The following is a 21,761-nucleotide window of genomic DNA, read 5'->3' on the forward strand; positions in this document are numbered from 1 at the left end:
ACGACACCATTTCATGTCGTTGAGAATATTTAAATTCTGATAACACTATGTCTCTTCTGACAAAATGGTGTGTTGCATGTGTGTTTTCTGCACAAGGTAATGCTTTGCTGTGCCTTGTGGATTGAAATAGGAAATAGAATATGTTGTAGTGCTTTACTGGCTTGCATAGTTCTCAATACCTCTTAAAATATCCTTATGACATACTATCAGTTTTTCACTCTATCGGTATCCTTTACATGAGAACTGATAACAATGTTATTCTACTACCTAGATCAGTTAAACTTGATGTGTGATTTTGAACTGATACATGTCCAGCATGGGCAATGCCCCAGACTGGGGCCCGACTCAGGTGGTACAGCGTCCTCATGAACTCCTCGTAGTACTCGATGATACCTGGGTTACCTGCAACACACAAACATGGAACTCAACATACATGGTGCAATTGGAAACAACTGATGACATGATTCCTCCAGCATTTGCTGATAGCAGTACATTTCGCTTAAAACATCTCACTTTCCAAACATCCACTTTAACATCAACTGGAGTTTTTACATATATCAGACATGTTCATATGTTAGTCCTGAACAAACCCTTAAGTTAACTATTCTCAACTAACAGCTCCTGATTATATTCTTCAGCAGTAAAACGGGTCAAAAGAAGTTTTAAAATAAATATGACCATTTGTAATCTTCTTTCCTGACATTGTGATCATGATTATAAATGGTCCATATATTTGGTTTGTTGTGTATGTTGTAAAACAACTTTGTGACTTTCAGGTGCAAAAACCAAATATACATCTCCAAATGACCTGAATAGCAAACATCACCAACTCAGTACTTGCATGACCTGCATAGAAAGTTTAACTTACAAATGAACGGGTTGTTTTTGATTCTCCCAAAGCAAAATGTGATAGAAGAATGGAGTTTGAAGTTCATAATGACTGGTGAGGGGCAGTTTCTCTATGTTGTTTCTTGTAGCCTATACCTGGTATGATGAGGAACAACAAAGGGGTGTGGTGACGTGAGGGGCAGTTTCTCTATGTTGTTTCTTGTAGCCTATACCTGGTATGATGAGGAACAACAAAGGGGTGTGGTGACGTGAGGGGCAGTTTCTCTATGTTCTTTCTTGTAGCCTATACCTGGTATGATGAGGAACAACAAAGGGGTGTGGTGACGTGAGGGGCAGTTTCTCTATGTTGTTTCTTGTACCCTATACCTGGTATGATGAGGAACAACAAAGGGGTGTGGTGACGTGAGGGGCAGTTTCTCTATGTTGTTTCTTGTACCCTATACCTGGTATGATGAGGAACAACAAAGGGGTGTGGTGACGTGAGGGGCAGTTTCTCTATGTTCTTTCTTGCCTATAGATGAGGAACAACAAAGGGGTGTGGTGGCGTGAGGGGGCAGTTTCTCTATGTTCTTTCTTGTAGCCTATACCTGGTATGATGAGGAACAACAAAGGGGTGTGGTGGCGTGAGGGGCAGTTTCTCTATGTTCTTTCTTGTAGCCTATACCTGGTATGATGAGGAACAACAAAGGGGTGTGGTGGCGTGAGGGGCAGTTTCTCTATGTTGTTTCTTGTACCCTATACCTGGTATGATGAGGAACAACAAAGGGGTGTGGTGGCGTGAGGGGCAGTTTCTCTATGTTGTTTCTTGTAGCCTATACCTGGTATGATGAGGAACAACAAAGGGGTGTGGTGGCGTGAGGGGCAGTTTCTCTATGTTCTTTCTTGTAGCCTATACCTGGTATGATGAGGAACAACAAAGGGGTGTGGTGGCGTGAGGGGCAGTTTCTCTATGTTCTTTCTTGTAGCCTATACCTGGTATGATGAGGAACAACAAAGGGTGTGGTGGCGTGAGGGGCAGTTTCTCTATGTTCTTTCTTGTAGCCTATACCTGGTATGATGAGGAACAACAAAGGGGTGTGGTGGCGTGAGGGGCAGTTTCTCTATGTTCTTTCTTGTAGCCTATACCTGGTATGATGAGGAAACAACAAAGGGGTGTGGTGACGTGAGGGGCAGTTTCTCTATGTTCTTTCTTGTAGCCTATACCTGGTATGATGAGGAACAACAAAGGGGTGTGGGTGGCGTGAGGGGCAGTTTCTCTATGTTCTTTCTTGTACCCTATACCTGGTATGATGAGGAACAACAAAGGGGTGTGGTGGCGTGAGGGGCAGTTTCTCTATGTTCTTTCTTGTAGCCTATACCTGGTATGATGAGGAACAACAAAGGGTGTGGTGGCGTGAGGGGCAGTTTCTCTATGTTCTTTCTTGTAGCCTATACCTGGTATGATGAGGAACAACAAAGGGGTGTGGTGGCGTGAGGGGCAGTTTCTCTATGTTCTTTCTTGTAGCCTATACCTGGTATGATGAGGAACAACAAAGGGGTGTGGTGGCGTGAGGGGCAGTTTCTCTATGTTCTTTCTTGTAGCCTATACCTGGTATGATGAGGAACAACAAAGGGGTGTGGTGACGTGAGGGGCAGTTTCTCTATGTTCTTTCTTGTAGCCTATACCTGGTATGATGAGGAACAACAAAGGGTGTGTGGTGGCGTGAGGGGCAGTTTCTCTATGTTCTTTCTTGTAGCCTATACCTGGTATGATGAGGAACAACAAAGGGTGTGTGGTGACGTGAGGGCAGTTTCTCTATGTTCTTTCTTGTAGCCTATACCTGGTATGATGAGGAACAACAAAGGGGTGTGGTGGCGTGAGGGGCAGTTTCTCTATGTTCTTTCTTGTAGCCTATACCTGGTATGATGAGGAACAACAAAGGGGTGTGGTGAGGGGCAGGGGGCAGTTTCTCTATGTTCTTTCTTGTAGCCCTATACCTGGTATGATGAGGGAACAACAAAGGGGTGTGGTGGCGTGAGGGGGCAGTTTCTCTATGTTCTTTCTTGTAGCCTATACCTGGTATGATGAGGAACAACAAAGGGGTGTGGTGGCGTGAGGGGCAGTTTCTCTATGTTCTTTCTTGTAGCCTATACCTGGTATGATGAGGAACAACAAAGGGGTGTGGTGGCGTGAGGGGCAGTTTCTCTATGTTCTTTCTTGTAGCCTATACCTGGTATGATGAGGAACAACAAAGGGGTGTGGTGGCGTGAGGGGCAGTTTCTCTATGTTCTTTCTTGTAGCCTATACCTGGTATGATGAGGAACAACAAAGGGGTGTGGTGACGTGAGGGGCAGTTTCTCTATGTTCTTTCTTGTAGCCTATACCTGGTATGATGAGGAACAACAAAGGGGTGTGGTGACGTGAGGGGCAGTTTCTCTATGTTCTTTCTTGTACCCTATACCTGGTATGATGAGGAACAACAAAGGGGTGTGGTGGCGGAGGGCAGTTTCTCTATGTTCTTTCTTGTAGCCTATACCTGGTATGATGAGGAACAACAAAGGGGTGTGGTGACGTGAGGGGCAGTTTCTCTATGTTCTTTCTTGTACCCTATACCTGGTATGATGAGGAACAACAAAGGGGTGTGGTGACGTGAGGGGCAGTTTCTCTATGTTGTTTCTTGTACCCTATACCTGGTATGATGAGGAACAACAAAGGGGTGTGGTGACTTGGGGGAGGCAATTCTCCAAACTTGAGTACATGAGTATCTACTCCCATGACTGACTGAAACTCCGACCTCATTCCACTGTCCTTTTCCATGGCTTGAAGATGTCTGTAGAGTGAACAATTTAAATTGTTAACAATGGCACTCTTTTAAAGCGGGTTGTAGTCAAAAGGGCAAAAGGATGAAAGGGCCAAAATTGAAAAAGTCAAAAGGGCCAACAAAAAGTCACAAGGGCCATAGATCAAATTCCAAAAGAACATACAAACTAAGATATATTTTATATGTTTTATTATATTTGTATCAATATGTAAAAAGTAACAAAAGTACCGGTAATAATATATAGTGTGATCATCATACATTCGAGTGTTGATCAATATGTGATGAAATATTCATAAGTGATTCAAATGTTCCTAATTCCCACATCTTTTACTTCAGTTAAAGTTCACAATAGACATCATCATCATTCCACTGATGTGGTGGCGCCATTAGTCAAGTTGAATCTAAATTCGATGTAACAGGTGTTCATTGATTCCTATTTCACACATCTTTAACTGCAGTTAAAGTTCACTATATGAGTCATTTTTATGAAGAGTGTAATCATAAAAAAATTATATGTGTTGTTATTTTTCTAATTGTATTAAGTTTTGATAATAAAAAACATCATTGAAAGTACATATTAGAATTGCAGATCTCAAGTAAGTGAAAAGCTGATTGTGCTAAATTTATATGTCCGTACTGTTACCATGTTTTAGGTGTACAGATTAAGTTTATCACAACTATATATGTGAATAATCACAACTAATTAAAACATTAATCTAAGATGTTTAGATTACTAACTAGTGAAATTGACACCCATGACTCTGTTAAAACCTCATGTAATCATTACAGAAACAGTTGTATGGTTGACTATACTCACAACATAAACACTTAACCACTACTGTTAATCTGTTTAGATAATCTGTTTAGATAACTGACTAGTGTAATTATCCAGTGCCTGTATAAAACTTCTTGTAATTTGATGTTTGATAGGCATTTAGAAGTTGGTAGGGTAATACAACACACTTGATATGGATGTGCAACTTTTTTGTTATTTACACACAACGTTTCTGGGCTAAAACTTGCCCCTTCATTAAGTGAATGACAGTGAATAGTTACAGAGGTATTTATAGTATGTACAGGAAGCCACACAGTTGTTTTTACAAACATATATATAGTATGTACATAAAGCCACAGAGTTGTTATTACAACAGATTGGTGAGGGGATTAAGTAAAATAGGGTATACATACTGTTTGTACAACATGTTTACATAGAGTGAATGACCACAGATGGAAGCCAGTAATGGATATACAGTGATAGAGATTAGGTGATTGGGATGTACAATAGGCGATGGGATGTACAGCATGTTTTGGTAAACACCATTGTTGGAGGGAAATTAGTTCATGCACAAAGCATTGGGAAGGAAGACACCCTGGTCCCTATTCAACTCCAGTTTGGAATATTTGATGTGGATAGCTTCCATTACTTTTCGTTTACACTTATAAACACTTAATCACTCTGAGATGTTTTAAATAAACAACACTGAGACACTCTGATATGTTTAGGATGTGTAGGATTAGAACTACTCCAACAGCTTGTAATGAACTTCTTCTAATCTACTTTTTAAAACTTTGGCCCTTTTGAGTTTTCGTTGTCCTTTTTTACTTTTGGCCCTTTTGACTTCTTCAATGTTGGCCCTTTTGTCCTTTGGCCCTTTTGACCTGTTCTCCTTAAAGCCGGTATGGTCATAACCATACTAGTATAATATTATATTATCAATTAATACCAAAAAAAGTGATTGTCACCGACCCTTATCCATGGCAACCCATGTAAACTTCACTTTGTACCTGAAAAACTGATGTTTTGTACTAAAAAACTGGTGAACTGATCACCATGGTGATATCGCGCAGGGACATTTTGGACATAAAAGATCGAAAATCTACGATAACATGTATTCGTGCCTACAAATCCTGTTTTCACAATAATTGAACAAGACAGATCAAGCTCGTTGTCACTATAATGAATGTGAGCTGAGCGAATACATACAGTGAAGCTTACGAAGATCCCGCCTCCCAGCAAATACAACCTTGCACTTTGGAACTTTTGTTTACACCATGTGACGTTTATTTCCGGATATTTAACTTCCGGTTTGCCCCACACAACAATAACAAAAATATGTGGCACCATATAATGTTGCATATAAACCAACGCACAAATGACAGAGTAAAAGAAATATTTCACAACACGTAGTTTATGGTTCTGTTCTTGACGATCCTTCGAAAGAAATAAAATAGTGGCGTTTTCGTTCCGTAATTGATATAAGGGTAACTTCCGCTACGAAATTCGCCTTCTCAACTAGAAGAGTTCCTTGTGGTACATGTGAAAATCGGTTCGATTACGATGAACAATCTGAAGACGTTTTCCACATCACTGGCGATATGTCGTCACCATTTCGTAAAGTTTTATGTTCAGAGAAAGGTAGGTAATGTTTGTTGTATACACGTCCCTTAAGCCACAGACTCTCTGTGGTAATGACAGCAGCTCTACGGTGCCTACTGTAACCTTAGAAGTTAGATGGTTGTGTAACAAGATTTCCAACCGTACCTGCTTCATATATTTCGTGGATAAGGGCAACCTTACGCCAAATAAAATGCTTTTGATACCTCTAGCCTAAATGTTAAAATTTTTTAAGACGTCCAGCCATCGGTTATGGGGAAAGTTTTACATGTTACGTAAGTATACTGTCATTGTTGGAGAAGAACATCACGAGCTCCAGTTGCAAGACTGCAGTTCTCTGGTCACAGCTTTTACTGCTATTTCACTCTCGCTTCACTAATGACTGCTGATTTGCTTCAACTGTGTGTTCAGTCATAAAGTTTCATTGTTTTAGTCAGGGTAAGACACCCACAACACCATCATTTGCCCTTGGATCGTCTTTTTTATCAACCCTTGGATCGTCTTTCATCAACCCTTTACAATATTCTGATTAAAGAGGCATTTCTGATCAAACAGACATTCACAAAACCTTTGGGATGGACACACCTTTCCAATCTCACAACCCTTTACAATCCTAATTCCTATGTTGTGAGTTCAGTTAATTTTTATGTTTTTAAGATAAAATGCAACAGGAATGATAAAAAAAGTTAATGTTAACGCCATTTTTACATGAGAATTAAGTCACACACTGCTTGGGCATGTATAACATTTGTGAATTGGGAAGGTAAATAATTTTTTATCTTTTATAGTTCAGTTCGTCTATTTACTGAATAATATGTAGTATTAACATCATATTTCATTTTTATCATTACAGATTAGCAGTGTAATTGGAAGCTCTGGAAGGGCGATGTATGGCGCTCAGCAGGTTGATGCTGCACAAACAACATCCTCCTACCATCCGTGTCATGTCCAGGTGCGAGTTTTGTCACTTGTGTCTCAGCTGACCCCTATATGGGGCAGTCATGTAGTCAGTGAGTGAGGTTTTATGCCACTTTTATAAATATTCCAGTAATATCACAGCGGGACACACCAGAAATGGGCTTCACACATTGTAACCATGTGGGGAATCAAACCCTGGTCTTCGGCGTGACATGCAAATACTTTAACCAATATTCACATTGTACATGCTTCTCCATAAGAATCATCATATCACTCCTCTCACTCTCTCTCATAACTTGAAACTGTGAAATGATAGTACACGACTCCATCTTGTTTTCTAGCAAGTCCGTATTCATCATGTGACACTACTGATCATGTGATGAGTCAGTATTTAAGATCAGCATCAGTCACCCTATGTAGGCCTAAAAAAAAAAAGCTTGTGGTTCCGATTTCCCGACCGACCCTAAATATTCCCGCCGAGCCTAACAATTTTACTCACCACATAATAGATTAAATTTATTTTCTGACACATGAGTAATGTAAAATGTTTGGCAAAAAACCAAAACCCCTACCTACCTACCCTAGTTCTGAAATGTAGGAAATCGGAACCACAACATTTATTTTTTTTGGCCGTATTGTTTAATTTCATGAAGGGATTAACCACACAAAGATTCTTAATAGGGGTATAACAAGGTTAATTTTTAAAATGTAGTTTATGTTACCATAGTAGAAGTTATGGAAGCAATATAGCAATAATTACAGACTGTTGTTAATTACTCGCCTGTGGAAGATACTGCAGTGTAATATATTACAGCAAACAAGATTTTGTAAAATATTCCAAACTGTTTAAAGGTACTGTTTACACATGAACTATTGCCCTGCTTTTTGAAAAGATTATTGTCAATCAATTTGATACCAAATCATTGTTCACATGCAACGATATTTTGCACAAGCTTTTCAGCAGTTTGATGCATGATCCTCATGAAAAGTTTGTATTCAAGTTGGAAGGTCGCTTAGTATCCTCTGTATATAAACTGTCGGTAGTATTCCATCAGTCAGGTGCATGTCAATGAAAATTGACAGTGGAGCGGCCCAGTTTGTGGGAGAGAGCCAAGAACCAGATGGGGATTACTGGCAAATTGAAATATCCTAAAGTGGTAAGTGATAGTAATACCAACTCTGTACTTGGTGTAGCGACCAATATCACGACAATTTGGGGAGTGGAACCTAATAAAGCACAGTGGAGGAGGTTTCACTACTAAGACTGTCATTGCACACACTAATGTGCATATTATTCACCATGTTCACTTTAAGATTGTGTTGTTTTGATGTTTGGACTCATTATTACTTCCTGATTATCTGGATTAGAATGGGCCTTCAGCAACCCCTGCTTGCCAACTACTGGGATAGGCTGGTGAGGCTCTCTGACTTGGCTGATACCAAGCCATATCCTAGTTGTGATGCCTGTGATGTCAATCACTTCATTGTCTGGTCCAGACTTGATTAGTATGAGACCTCCATCATATACAGTGAAACCTGTCTAAACCGGCACCCCATGGGACCGAATAAAATGTCGGTTTAGACAGTTACGATCATTTTCCAACATGGCTGCCATTTACACTCGTCAGTCTCTTTATCTCTATAATATAGTGTACCGAGAGGAGTGTATTGGATTAAGGGACCTTGATTGGACTGCTCATACCCATGCTGACTTACAGCGTTTGATTCACCGCGCAATCACTACTTCCTGATTATCTAGCGTGCCAAGAGGATTATTTAGTGTATTGGATTATGGGTCCTTGATTGGACTGCTCATACCCATGCCGGTTTAGACAGTGTTAATGACAGTTAAAATTGCTTGTTGGGACGGGAAAGTCGTGCCGGAATACGGAATAGACAGGTGCCAGATTAGACAATGTTTTAATGATCATAATATCGTTGTAAAATGGCGGGACCAAACTTTTATGCCGGTTTTGACAGTGTGCCGGATTAGATAGGTGCTGGTGTTGGCAGGTTTCACTGTATGTGGAATATTGCTGAGTGCAGTATTAAGCAACACTGCGGAAAACTTGATGGCAGGATAAGTCATGAAAACCGTTTAAGGACAATCACAGTGTCCAGTTAATGATCTTATTTGGACCAGACAATCTAGTGGCAAATATTGTGAACAACCTTAGGGCTCAGTATGCATATTCAACAAAAATAGCCACCAGATCTTTTTGATTGCATTTTAATACCAACAAATGTTGCTGGAGACTTTTTCTATAAACCAGAGTCCTTGTTAGGTTAATTGACATTGAACATGGTTGACATGACTAAAGGTATAAACTGGACTTGGTAGACAATCCCCAAAATCTTTATCGTTGCAAATCAGTGTTTAGACATGTAATTTTAGTAATAAAGGAATACCATGTAACATATGTTATATTTGGGATTACACCTTAGTAAAGTACAGATTCTAGTACTTTTGGGGTTTAGTCCCATCCGGGATTCGAACCCACACCCTCAGAGTCAGGCACCTAATCGCCAGCACACAAAGTCAGACGCCTAGACCGCTCAGCCAGCATGGCTTCTAGACTACCAGTTGTCCGACTTCCATTTTGTGGAAGCCGCGGTGGCTGAGCGGTCTAGGCGTCTGACTTTGTGTGCTGGTGATTAGGTGTTACTGTAACTGAAAACTCTTATCACCCATAGGTATTTGAACATAGAAACTTCAGTAATTATCACTTTGATTTAAATACTCAAGGTCACATGGATAGAGGTCTAAATTAATGCTGGAATGTGATTATTGAGGTCTGAAGTAAAGCCCCTTCATAAGCCTCAGCAGCCATTATGTAATCTCATTGGAATCAGATCTTCCAATACACTTTTTTTTAGGAATAATTTGACAATTTTCGAAATCTGAAAAACTGAGCAAAGAACCTTTTGGCCTAATAGACCTGGCTGGTATGACTGTACTTATGAGGTAAGTCTCATCTTTTGATATGTTTATGCCACGTTAGGAACAGATAGATGATTCAGATGGATTCAGGACTACAGCCCCAAACTGTTGTATGTAATTCCTTTTCAGAATTGCATGACAAGGAATGATAAGCAATAATCTGATTGGTTGAAAGAAAGGTTATCCTGACATGACATGTAAGGGGTGTCCTCACATTTGTTTTAATGGCAGTGAGAACTAAGAATTTAAGGTGTTTAGCCATCATGAGACACCAGTTTTGGTGTCCCTTACAAGCCTGTTTCAGGGACAGTAGTTTTGTCTTCTCCAGAAACTGAAGCTGTCAGGATACAACATGTACGTCTGCTGTCAGGCTCAGGTTGACTTGAAACAAATGTTTCAGGGTATGTATAGTAGCTTCCTATAATGGCACACTCTTGGATGCGCCCCTTTTAATCTATGAGGGTACCACTGCCCCTTAAATTCATGCATAAAATATTGAAGAGGTTCCAAGTGCCAAAGATGGTTTTGTTCTTCACACTGGAAATTGAGTTCATTTTGCATGGCATGCTAATGATCGATTTCTGCATATTTGGCAGAATCGGTTATGAAAATATTCTATATGAACTATTTATTCTTAGTTATCATGCAAGGGTGCTGGAGTTACATTATCCATGGTAACACATTGCCATATGTTAATGTTAGTCTCAATTGAGGGATAACCTTATGATCCAATACTGGTTTCCACAGTAGATATCGCTCATTGATAAAGTGAAAAAACTCCACAGCAAGCCTCAGAGTTTTTTCACATTTATTTATTTGTGGTGATATATTTGATATCAAAAGACACGCGGGTGAGATTTTTTTCTCTCTCTCTCTGTGTATATATATATGTGTGTCTGTCTGTCTGTGTCAAATGTGAGAATATATTTGTGAGGAAGATGTCACCTCTATTGTAGATCTGGACCTGCCTGATACATTCAACTCCTGGTTCCTTGTCACAGAGTTGCATGTTTGGTAAGTTAGATACTCTTGCAGTGCAGGGTCCCACTGCATGAAGCAATCTCTGGGCTACAATAGTCGTAAGCCTGTTCTAAGTTTTGTTTCCACTCTGCATTGAGAGCTGTTAGCAGAAATGCAAAATGTGAGATAGAATTAGTCTTCATAATATTGAATTTATTAGTAATTGATGATTTTAATTTTAAGAATTTGACTTTCAAGCTGAATTAGAGCATAAGAGTGTCAAGATGCACTTTGATTAGTTAGGGCTATGATGGCCTGGCGTCAGTGCATAGACCGTACAGACAGGATCCTTCAGATACTGCTGGACATATCTGTATGTGTACTGTTACAAAACCAATCATCATGCAAGTGATTTGTTATTTTAAATTAGTTGTCACATTGTCATAACATGATGTCCAGGTATGCACGACAGGTAGATGGTCATGAGATATTGTCATAACATGTTGTTCAGGTAAAGAATAGGTAGATGGTTGTCAGATAAAGTCATGACCTGATGGCCAGGTATACATGACAGGTAGATGGTTGTCAGATATTGTCATGACCTGATGTCCAGGTAGGTGGTTGTCAGATATTGTCATGACCTGATGTCCAGGTATACGTGACAGGTAGGTGGTTGTTAGATATTGTCATAACATGATGTCCAGGTATACATGACAGGTAGATGGTTGTCAGATATTGTCATGACCTGATGTCCAGGTATACATGACAGGTAGATGGTTGTCACATATTGTCATGACCTGATGGCCAGGTATACATGACAGGTAGATGGTTGTCAGATATAGTCATGACCTGATGGCCAGGTATACATGACAGGTAGATGGTTGTCAGATATAGTCATGACCTGATGTCCAGGTATACATGACAGGTAGATGGTTGTCAGATATTGTCATGACCTGATGGCCAGGTATACATGACAGGTAGATGGTTGTCAGATATTGTCATAACATGACAGGTAGATGGTTGTCAGATATTGTCATAACATGATGTCCAGGTATACATGACAGGTAGATGGTTGTCACATATAGTCATGACCTGATGTCCAGGTATACATGACAGGTAGATGGTTGTCAGATATTGTCATGACCTGATGTCCAGGTAGGTGGTTGTCAGATATTGTCATGACCTGATGTCCAGGTATACGTGACAGGTAGGTGGTTGTTAGATATTGTCATAACATGATGTCCAGGTATACATGACAGGTAGATGGTTGTCACATATTGTCATGACCTGATGTGCAGGTATACATGACAGATAGATGGTTGTCACATATTGTCATGACCTGATGGCCAGGTATACATGACAGGTAGATGGTTGTCAGATATAGTCATATGATGGCCAGTCATGACCTTGATGTGCCAGGTATACATGACAGGTAGATGGTTGTCAGATATTGTCATGACCTGATGGCCAGGTATACATGACAGGTAGATGGTTGTCAGATATTGTCATGACCTGATGGCCAGGTATACATGACAGGTAGATGGTTGTCAGATATAGTCATGACCTGATGGCCAGGTATACATGACAGGTAGATGGTTGTCAGATATTGTCATAACATGATGTCCAGGTATACATGACAGGTAGATGGTTGTCACATATAGTCATGACCTGATGTCCAGGTATACATGACAGGTAGATGGTTGTCAGATGTTGTCATGACCTGATGGCCAGGTATACATGACAGGTAGATGGTTGTCAGATATTGTCATAACATGATGTCCAGGTATACATGACAGGTAGATGGTTGTCACATATAGTCATGACCTGATGTCCAGGTATACATGACAGGTAGATGGTTGTCAGATATTGTCATGACCTGATGTCCAGGTATACATGACAAGTTGATGGTTGTCAGATATTGTCACACCTGTGAAGATCTGGGTTAGAATTGGTCTACAGTAACCCATGCTTGTCTTTGTAAGAGGCTGACTAACGGGATCTGGTGGTCAGACTCACTGACTTGGTTGGCACACGTCATCATATGCCAATTGCATAGACTGATGCTCATGATGTTGATCACTGGATTGTCTGGTCCAGGATTGATTATTTACAGACCGCTGCAATATAGCTGGAATATTGCTGAGTGCTGCATTAAACAAACAAAAGATATTGTCATGACATGATGTCCAGGTATACATGACAGGTAGATGGTCTTCAGGTAATGTCACAGTGCTATGTCCAGGTATACATGACAGGTAGATGGTCTTCAGGTAATGTCACAGTGCTATGTCCAGGTATACATGACAGGTAGATGGTCTTCAGGTAGATGGTCTTCAGGTAATGTCACAGTGCTATGTCCAGGTATACATGACAGGTAGATGGTCTTCAGGTAATGTGACAATACTATGTGACTATGTCTAGGTTGTGTATGGTGCGGCTAGCTGAGCTGGGCAAGGAGGGGCGTGTTGTCCGGAACAGCGTGGTGGAGGCCATGTGGGCTGATGTGGACAGGAGGAGCAAGGAGCTAGGGGTAGGTTCTACACTGTGATGGTGCAGCAATTCACAGCAGAGATGCATCCCTTTGGAAGCCTGAGATCATGGGTTCGAATCCAAATCCCAGATTCATCTAATTATGTTTCTAGGTGCTCTTGGATTTCAAATACTGTTTGAAACAATTATAAAATATGATGGAGGATAACTCAACAAATGTTATGTCTCAAGTGAAACTGAGTGAAACATTTGTCAGTGATCAAACATTCATACATACACGTGTGATGTGTACTATTTGACATTGATAAGGATACTGTGAAAAGTATAAAGTGTGATATTTCATACTGTGCTAAAATTAGGGAATAACTTTATGGATAAATGTATTTAGGTTCTGACACACTTTGAATACAGCTGTAAATGGTGTAATTTGTTGAATTCATTCATCTTTTGCTATGTCTGTCACAAGCCATTTGATTTACAGTAGTTGTAGCTATACCATTGCTTTGTGGAATTAGGGAGATCCTGATCGGGTTTAATCTGGCCTATATAATATGCTGGTAAATATAAGATACATGTTGTTCAGAATGCAGCATCACTGACCGCAAGGAAAGAGGGCATCCAGGATCTCGGTGCTGCCTTCTATGCTGCTCTCTTCTCATATGATGAAGTAAGTAGTCAAGTGGGACAAGTTTTCTGGAAAGTAGCATTAGTGATGAGTATCCTTGAGTTTTGTATAGGAAATCTAACTTAGATCCTTCACAGCATGTAGGTGTAGGATATATTGGAGACATATGTTGGAACAGAACTGCCAGTACAACTCTTTGAATGTTGTCTGAAGGTGGCTTGACACCAGTTTTGTACTTCTCATGCAGGACGTACACCATGTATGGTCTCACGTAGAAACTGCTGTCTCTGCAGGGTATCCTGGGAGATGACCGAGAGTTGGCTGGAGCAGTATGGAGAATCCTCTTTGAAAGGAGTCAAGACAAGGAACCTCACCAGTTGGCTCTTATGGTGGAGTACATAAGGAAACAGGTGAGTCAGTTCTCTTGGTGGAACATCAAGATCTTCAGAAATTGTTGCTTGTCAAAAGAGGTGACGAACTGCATCAGGTTGCCAAGTGCCGTGACTCCGTTGTCCTATCATCCAAGTTGCGTAGATCAATGCTCATAATGTAGATCACTGAATTTGCCAAACATGATTTATAAACAGGTCACCATCACATAGCTGGAATATGAATGAAGGTGTGTGGTATTATATAACAAAACAAATAATGGTAAAAGGGATGAGTCTTCAAGTGATTATTTCTTTCAGTAATTACCATCCTGCATGTGCTAGTATCACGTTGCTATGGGTCTACCTGGTTACGTATTTGGATTATTTACATATTTACATTTCATCAGTGGAATATTTCCATTATTGGGGCAATCTTCATCAAGGTGTTCTTCTGTGTGCAATCGACATATGTATGTGTATGACTCTCCTCTGTTGCAGGTTCACCATCTGGACCACCAGGACTCCGACCTGATGCTGAGGCGTGGGGTTGTCACCCTCCTCCCTCTCTATGGGGACAAACTCAATGTGGACGAAATCAATAGCAAACTCCTGGCTATATTCAGCAGGAAGATGGTGTCTTGATGTTTCACCTGTCTGACCTCACTTATATTCACAAAGACAGTATAGCCCAGTGTTTGAACATTGAGAGATGGTGTTTCGGTGTGGTTGCTTTCTCTTCTGGTCCCAGCATGTGGATTGATGCCCTGCCTTGTACTTTCTCCCAAACAGCCACTGGTTATGTCATCCACTTTCAATCAACAAAGTTGATCAAGTCTTCAGATATTTCCTCAGACATGACGTCTGCCATATTCACTGCGGTACTGAAGGTGGGTCAGTGGTTCGGCTCCAATCTCTTGTTGCCAGTGTGAAACTTATGTGTGGTTTCAGTAGCCAGCCACAGACCCCAGGGGAATCTGGTACTGACATGGTTACATCCTTGTATCAGGCATCAGGCTTTCACAAGTGCACTGCAATTCTCTAACCAGAGTTACATCCCTTGAGCATGACAGAAACCTATGGTTGTGGGTTGAAAACATCTGAGATCTGCAACACTTTGGGCTTTCCTCCAACAATAAGCTGAACAGGCTGAGAAGGCTTCTGTACCTCAAGACCAAAGGTCAAAATGTGAACAAGAAAATTAAACTTGTCCAAACCCCACTGACTCGGGACAGACAGTTGTGAGTAAATCAACTGTGTTGTGTACATACAGCCATCAGACTTCTGTCATTTATTTGTGAGAAGGTGACTTGTCCGTGAGGTAGCTGGATTCTTCAGTCATGATAACAGATCCTCTGTCGAGTTCTCTAACAGTTGTTGAGAGTGACACAGTGTGCTTTGTATTGCTTTGTTATTGACACAGTGTGGTAGGTTTATCATGGAAGCATGATTTCTGTATAAACAGTTGATAATAGGAGACAATATACATAGTATATGTAGGTTGATGGTAGGATATGTATGGAGGAGTGTTATTGGTACATATGTCCTAATATTCTGACAATACACTCACCATTTCTCCCTGAGTTTTACAGATACTTCAGGTACAATGTATAAAGAGTGTTATGCATTACGGGTATTTGTATAGAAATGGTCCAGCCACAGAATTAGTCAACAACTGTTGTTTTTTGTTGTTCAGGCTTTCCTAAATTATAAAATATAATAAACTCTGAGCAGATGGCTCAGAAACGTGATTTTGTTGACTTTCTAGTGGCTACATCTCACCTGATGAACCTTTAGTCAGGAAGAAGAAGAAGAAAATTATCACAGTGTCACGTGTTACAGTTTGCAAATATTTGCAAATATAAAAGTGTGGTAAACTTAACATCCGGACTGTTGGCCTACAACACACTCTGTACATTAAAATCAATATGTATAATTGAAGTAAAATTATGTAACAATAAAATTCATTGCTCTCAACAGTTAAACACACCTACATCATCGCACATGCACAGTCACCCCATATCGACATACCCGCGTTCCCACACAGGTAGACATCACAAATGGTTCTTAGATGGATATACAATATCAGTAGTTGATTCTGTAGCTGGCACTTTACAAGCGGCCAACATTCAGCTCTTCAACCTTAAAGCTTATACTGGCTTCATTCCAGATTAAGTCAAAATAAACAGCTACATGGCAGTATTGTCACAGATCCTTCAAAATAGGTGCTTTTTCTGCAATTAGCACTGGGTTAGACTAACTCAAATTATACTTGCAAAATATAATAAAAAGGAGTCCAGAGACTGACTTCATTTATCAGAAACTGGTAATCTAGACTTGGTAACACTAAGTTAATTCCAGATTTGCAAGGGATGCATTGGGTATATATTTGTTTAGGGTCTGTATGACCGACTACCCTGCAGTATAACAATAGGCTGACAACAAATAGGTCTTCCATTGCTTATGATATTTTTACAACACTATTTATCAAAACATTGCAACACTTTCAAACTGACAGTGATTTCTATTGCCAAGAACTGGTTGCTCACAAGCTGGCATCAAACAAACCAATGACCCTACAATCTAAGGCCTTTCAACTGAAATGGTGAAATGAACAATGATTTAATCCACATCTAATGTAAAACATTGAAATGTCATTGCCCACAAGGAAGATTCTATGGCTGAAGCCTTGACAGGACTACGGTACCCGTTATATAAAGCCTACTTGATCAGGTCTAAGAACACTTGAGGTTTATAGATACTTATGAGATCATCGATACCTCATTTTGAACATAAGTGATTGAAACACCCTGAAAATATTGTCACTGACTATTTCTTTATCAAGCCGAGTTCTGCTCCGGCTGTGGCAAGCGTCGCCAGCTTCTCGGGTAATGACTTACGCGCAACACTGGCGCTATAAATAACTTTGATACTATGACGGAATCTGCTTGTGCACACAAACATGACGTCAAGGGTATTGGCATGCGTCTAGTCTAGGTATGTTCAGCATTCAAACGAACGAACATTGCGGCTGTAAGAAAGTGCGACGATATTTCGTATATGTAATTATAAGGATATAGTGACTCGTAATGCTAAACCCTGACAGTGACAGACTATACCTTGATGCCAGGTTTTTGTCTCAGACTAAGATATCTGTATGCCTTAAAATGTAATAAATTATTAACGTTAAGATAAATAATGTCCTTCAAGTTCAACTTTAACAACGCACTGCTTGAGAACGTTCTAGTAAATGATGAGACGATCGAAGATCTATTAAAACTCAGTTTTGAGCTAACATGTGGTTGTATATGAATCGAATGTAATCAGGTCAAGTCTGTCGAAACACTCATGGTCTCTTTGTCGCCTCACCAAATTTCCAGTGAACTATCACGACAATCAAATAATGTACCCGAGGGGATCAGTCATCGAGTCCTTATCAGATTTATAGCTTTGATGACAAAAAAATTTAAATACATTCATCCATCCATCCATCCGGGATTCGAACCCACACCACAAGAGCCGGGCACCTAATCGCCAGCACACAAAGTCAGACGCCTACTAAGTAACCCGCTCAGCCACCGTGGCTTCCACCACTTAACAGGTGATTTCACCAATCCATTGAATCCAGCGAACAAGTAATTAGCAAGGAAATAACAGATAATCCTATTACGCCTTAGCAGCTAGGCCTCCTCTCGCACAAGCGTGTTAATTGCTGATTGATTCCAATGTCGGTTTAGAGAGAGTCAGTTTGCGCTAAAAACATATTTGGGACCGGAGTTCGGAATAGAGGCATGTAGGTTTAGAGGGAGTGTCTTATATGATATTATATAGGGGGAAATTCGGGACCAAATAAATATGTCGGTTTACAGGGAATGTCGGATTAGAGGGATGTCGGTTTAGAGGGAGTTCGCTGTAGATTCATATACTCCTCGTGTTTTTAACAATAGATTTACACATTTTTAATCCCAACAATGGCATGCTGAAGGGAGAAGAAGAAATACTGCGGAATAACAAAATATATTTTGGGATATGTTTGTGCTGCTGACTCGGCAAGAGTTTCCCTCGACTCTTATTACGTCGATTCTGGTTCACCCGGATTACAATTTGTTTCCGAAATAAATTTCGAACAGTGATTTAAAGTTGTTTATGTTCCATTTTACTTTGAAAACCAAAATGTCGACTACAGATCGCGATTGTTATGAATTCCTGTTTGAACGTGTACAGCAGGATACACAGTTATGTGGCTGGGTGGTATTTCCTTCCCCGTGCAGAAGGTCCGGGTTAGAAATCGTCGATAGCAACCATATATATATATATTTCGTAATCCAAAAATGGGACTAACGGGACCAGGTGGTCAGGCCCGGTGACTTGATTCATGCATGTCGTCAAACCCTAATACAGATCGATGCTCATGATGTCAGTCACAGGCCTGTCTTGTTGAGATTCCATTTTCTTCCGAACGCTGTCATATCTAGAATATTACTTAAGCGAGACGTAAATAAAATAACACAAATCTTGGTCCTAAAAGAACATCCATGAGAAATGGGAACAAATGAGCTAGTTCTGACGTTTCTGCCCTTCACACTATTTTTTTTAAAGTCAGTGTAAAGTCTGTGTCCATACATTGCTCTGTCACAGCTTATATTGCTTCAGTGATGTCCTGTCGGTGTACAAAACAACCTCTTAGCGCTAAGACTACCTTAAGTCTATATATGGGTGTTGTCCGGTCACCTAAGATCGCTTTGAACAACGGCATCCTGGACTTGAAGTATGGCGTAATGACTTTATGCATGGTGTAAATCACGATGAAAAGCGCGTTTGTTGTGAGTAAAAAACCCTGGCATTTATTGTTCAGGGAGACTCTCAATATGATGCTCTTTTAAAGACGCTCTACATCGACAAATGAACATACTAAGTGTCTGCGTATAACCTACACCAGAGACTATATAATAGATTATATGGTCTCTGCCTACACATCAGCTATCTTCCAGCAAAAACAGCAAGTTCATGGATGGTTGTCGTAATTTTGACTATTGCCACAGGCCTACATATTTTTCTGCACATCTTAACCATCTTTTAAAATATGTAGAGAAAGTGCACTCTAGTTATCAATCCATTATACTTTAAAGGAATAGAATAATGTGGACACTGTTATTGCTACCGAGGTGCTGTCGTATTTATTTTTTTTCATTCTTTATAGTTTTCTGCTTCATCGTTGATAAATTCGAACCCCAGAATTGACCTTGCCTTAATCCTTGGTTTTTCAGCACCGATGTACACATTCATTTATTGTCTTCAAAGAAGACACGCACTTATTACTCAGAACAGTAAAGAAATATATGGACAAGAACTTTTGTCTATGAAGTTAAGAATCAATAAATTATTTCAAATACTTTATCCGAAATTATATGAATCAATCTACGGCTTAAATTAATGACGAGATGTTTTTGTTCACATGCGTCACTGACACCATCTGTTCATCATCGGAAACAAACGGGCATGGCCCCGAAACTCAATAAACACTTGATCATGTGGAAATTTTGACTGTTCATGGCGGAGAAATATAGAAATCTACTGATCGAATGACTGCACACTTATGTGTACGGCAGTGCACTTTAAAAAATCAAGACTGGTTTATTAGAAATATTGAATACTGAGATGAACACTCCGGGAGAGGGTCAATACTCATCAACATAATGGCCAAACTATCATTCTCAAGAGCGCTATTGGCGGAGAGGGTATTATGTGAATCCCTAACGATCGACACGAAGTATTTATCGATTTCCCTATGGTGGTACGAATGAGAGGAAATGTTAATTTAGCAAGGAGTTATTGCTCGGCTCTGGGGTGGAAACCAAGAGTTACCTCCCCTGTATAACTCTCCCTTGAGATTAATCCGAAAATGGCGTCTGCAAAGAAAGACAGCATGATCGCAGAGGACGACGAGTATTTTCGGGTGATAATTAACGAAAGATCAGTCGATGACATATCTCTGGATTTTTTCTACAAACCACATACCATCTCTCTTCTTGCAGCTTCAATTTTGGGCTTGCTGTACACTGTTTTCACGCGGTGAGTAACACGTGATTCTGTCGACATTTGTCATCCGATGAGTTCTCAACGTTTTGAGATTTTCAAGTGTCGTCCTTGTCGTGACATTCGGCTCATGTTCGGAAGCCATTAAATGCATTTGCCATGGGCCAACAAGACTTGCCTTGCCTTACAAATCAGATAACTGAAAATATTATTCGTTCACTTGTTCTGAAGTTTCATCAGATCATTTTGCATCGTAATTTCACCTCGATATAACGCTGTGATATGTAAGGATGTTATAACGAGAACAGTTGTTATTGTTGTTTAGCATGTTTAAATCGTTTTGCCTCTGGATGTTCATCGGGAAAATACCATTAATATTGTCCAAGTACTAGCAATTTTAATGTTCAAGATAATCCCATGAATACATGATGAAATTCATCGTTTTCATTTATCTGTCAGTGCATGTAAATTTGCATGTGCATGTAAAGTTTAACTTTATTCTCAGAAAATGTTCACATATCCCAGTGTTTTTAACACTTTAATCATCTATGCTATGTGTAATTTTATCATGACATATGTGAATACTTCCTAAGCAACATGACCTTCCCACTAGGCCTAGAATCATCTGTCTCAGTGTTTGGTGCGTGAGTGTCAATGAATGAGTCCTCCCTGCTTCTTAATCTGTCTGAACTGAAACTTCTTGTGTTGCATTTATCAGACCATAATTCTGCAATAAAGAGTTAGTTTATGAGTTATCTGTGATCACAATGGTTGAGTCAATATTGATACATGAAACACTCCTAACTTCTTGTAATAAAGACGGTTAAGGGAGGTAAATGTTTCAATAAATGTTTTGATAATTTATCTGACAGAAAAAGATCCATTGAATCAGGACAAATGCCATTTTTTGAAAAAGTAGAGAGATTGGAATGTTTCTGATCAAGTGGAAAAGCAGATGAAGCAAAATGATGATCAGAGGGTTGCCGCTGTGGTTTCCATAATTTGCATGTTTGTATGCTAAAAGTTGACATTTTACTTACTTTGTTTAAGCATGAAAAAGTATTAGATAAAATGAAATGTTCTATTTCTGAGAACATGATTAGACACTAGGTGTTGCAAAAAGGTTATGAAAATTCAATTATGTTAATGATTAAATATCAGGCAGTGTCTCTGTTTATTAAAAACAGTTACTGGTTTTGTTTGCCATAGTTATTATTGATGCCTTCACCTGAAACATGGAGTCCTACATCAGTGTTTGACAACAGGAAATAATACAGACATTCTCATGTTACTTGGAATCTGTATTTGAAATATTAATTGTTTTTGTACAGAGACAAAATATCTCAGTCTGGTAGCATGATAGGATGTCAGCGTTGAG

At 39.8% G+C, this 21,761-nt stretch overlaps 3 protein-coding genes across 7 annotated transcripts in view; 2 read left to right on the forward strand and 1 right to left on the reverse strand.

The window, feature by feature from the left end:
- LOC124274212 (lipid droplet-associated hydrolase-like) overlaps nt 1-21,761 on the reverse strand; it is a 43,214-nt gene that overhangs the window by 1,461 nt on the left and 19,992 nt on the right. The window contains exons 1-3 of one of the 3 annotated variants that reach the window (XM_046709537.1): nt 5,635-5,739; nt 3,520-3,659; nt 268-402 (exon numbers count right to left, since the gene is read on the reverse strand). In XM_046709537.1, the coding sequence (XP_046565493.1) occupies nt 268-402; nt 3,520-3,646 (262 nt within the window). In that variant the 5' untranslated portion in view covers nt 3,647-3,659; nt 5,635-5,739. Of the gene's footprint in view, nt 1-267; nt 403-984; nt 1,346-3,519; nt 3,660-5,634; nt 5,740-21,761 lie in introns of those variants that run through there. The other 2 variants (XM_046709539.1, XM_046709538.1) reach the window with 2 other exon arrangements.
- Nucleotides 5,832-16,098, forward strand: LOC124274213 (ubiquinol-cytochrome-c reductase complex assembly factor 1-like). 2 transcript variants are annotated; one of them, XM_046709540.1, is made up of 9 exons: nt 5,832-6,066; nt 6,899-6,999; nt 8,011-8,120; nt 10,233-10,305; nt 10,861-10,918; nt 13,286-13,394; nt 13,938-14,021; nt 14,273-14,389; nt 14,849-16,098. In XM_046709540.1, exons 3-9 carry the CDS (start codon nt 8,085-8,087, stop codon nt 14,990-14,992), a joined length of 621 nt encoding a protein of 206 aa, XP_046565496.1. In that variant the 5' UTR covers nt 5,832-6,066; nt 6,899-6,999; nt 8,011-8,084; the 3' UTR covers nt 14,993-16,098. The 2 variants fall into 2 exon arrangements, with proteins under 2 accessions (XP_046565496.1, XP_046565497.1); XM_046709541.1 differs by lacking the exon at nt 5,832-6,066 and adding an exon at nt 6,107-6,320 and having other exon boundaries at nt 6,899-6,998; nt 8,010-8,120.
- LOC124274211 (phosphatidylserine synthase 1-like) overlaps nt 20,243-21,761 on the forward strand; it is a 97,488-nt gene continuing 95,969 nt past the window's right edge. For both annotated transcript variants that reach the window (XM_046709536.1, XM_046709535.1), the window contains exon 1: nt 20,243-20,419. In XM_046709536.1, the coding sequence (XP_046565492.1) occupies nt 20,250-20,419 (170 nt within the window). In that variant the 5' untranslated portion in view covers nt 20,243-20,249. The remainder of the gene's footprint in view (nt 20,420-21,761) is intronic.

The sequence above is a fragment of the Haliotis rubra genome, unplaced genomic scaffold (assembly GCF_003918875.1).
Source record: "Haliotis rubra isolate DU_JTF1 unplaced genomic scaffold, ASM391887v1 Scf189, whole genome shotgun sequence".
In the NCBI taxonomy this organism is placed as follows: domain Eukaryota; kingdom Metazoa; phylum Mollusca; class Gastropoda; order Lepetellida; family Haliotidae; genus Haliotis; species Haliotis rubra.

What these genes read in the sequence shown, in the direction of transcription:
- LOC124274213 (XM_046709540.1), top strand. Translation starts at nt 8,085, where the DNA reads ATGGGGATTACTGGCAAATTGAAATATCCTAAAGTG. An exon ending in CTTGAAACAAATGTTTCAGG is followed by an intron (nt 10,306 to 10,860) that starts GTATGTATAGTA and finishes CCTCTATTGTAG; the next exon opens with ATCTGGACCTGCCTGATACA. An exon ending in TGGAGTACATAAGGAAACAG is followed by an intron (nt 14,390 to 14,848) that starts GTGAGTCAGTTC and finishes CCTCTGTTGCAG; the next exon opens with GTTCACCATCTGGACCACCA.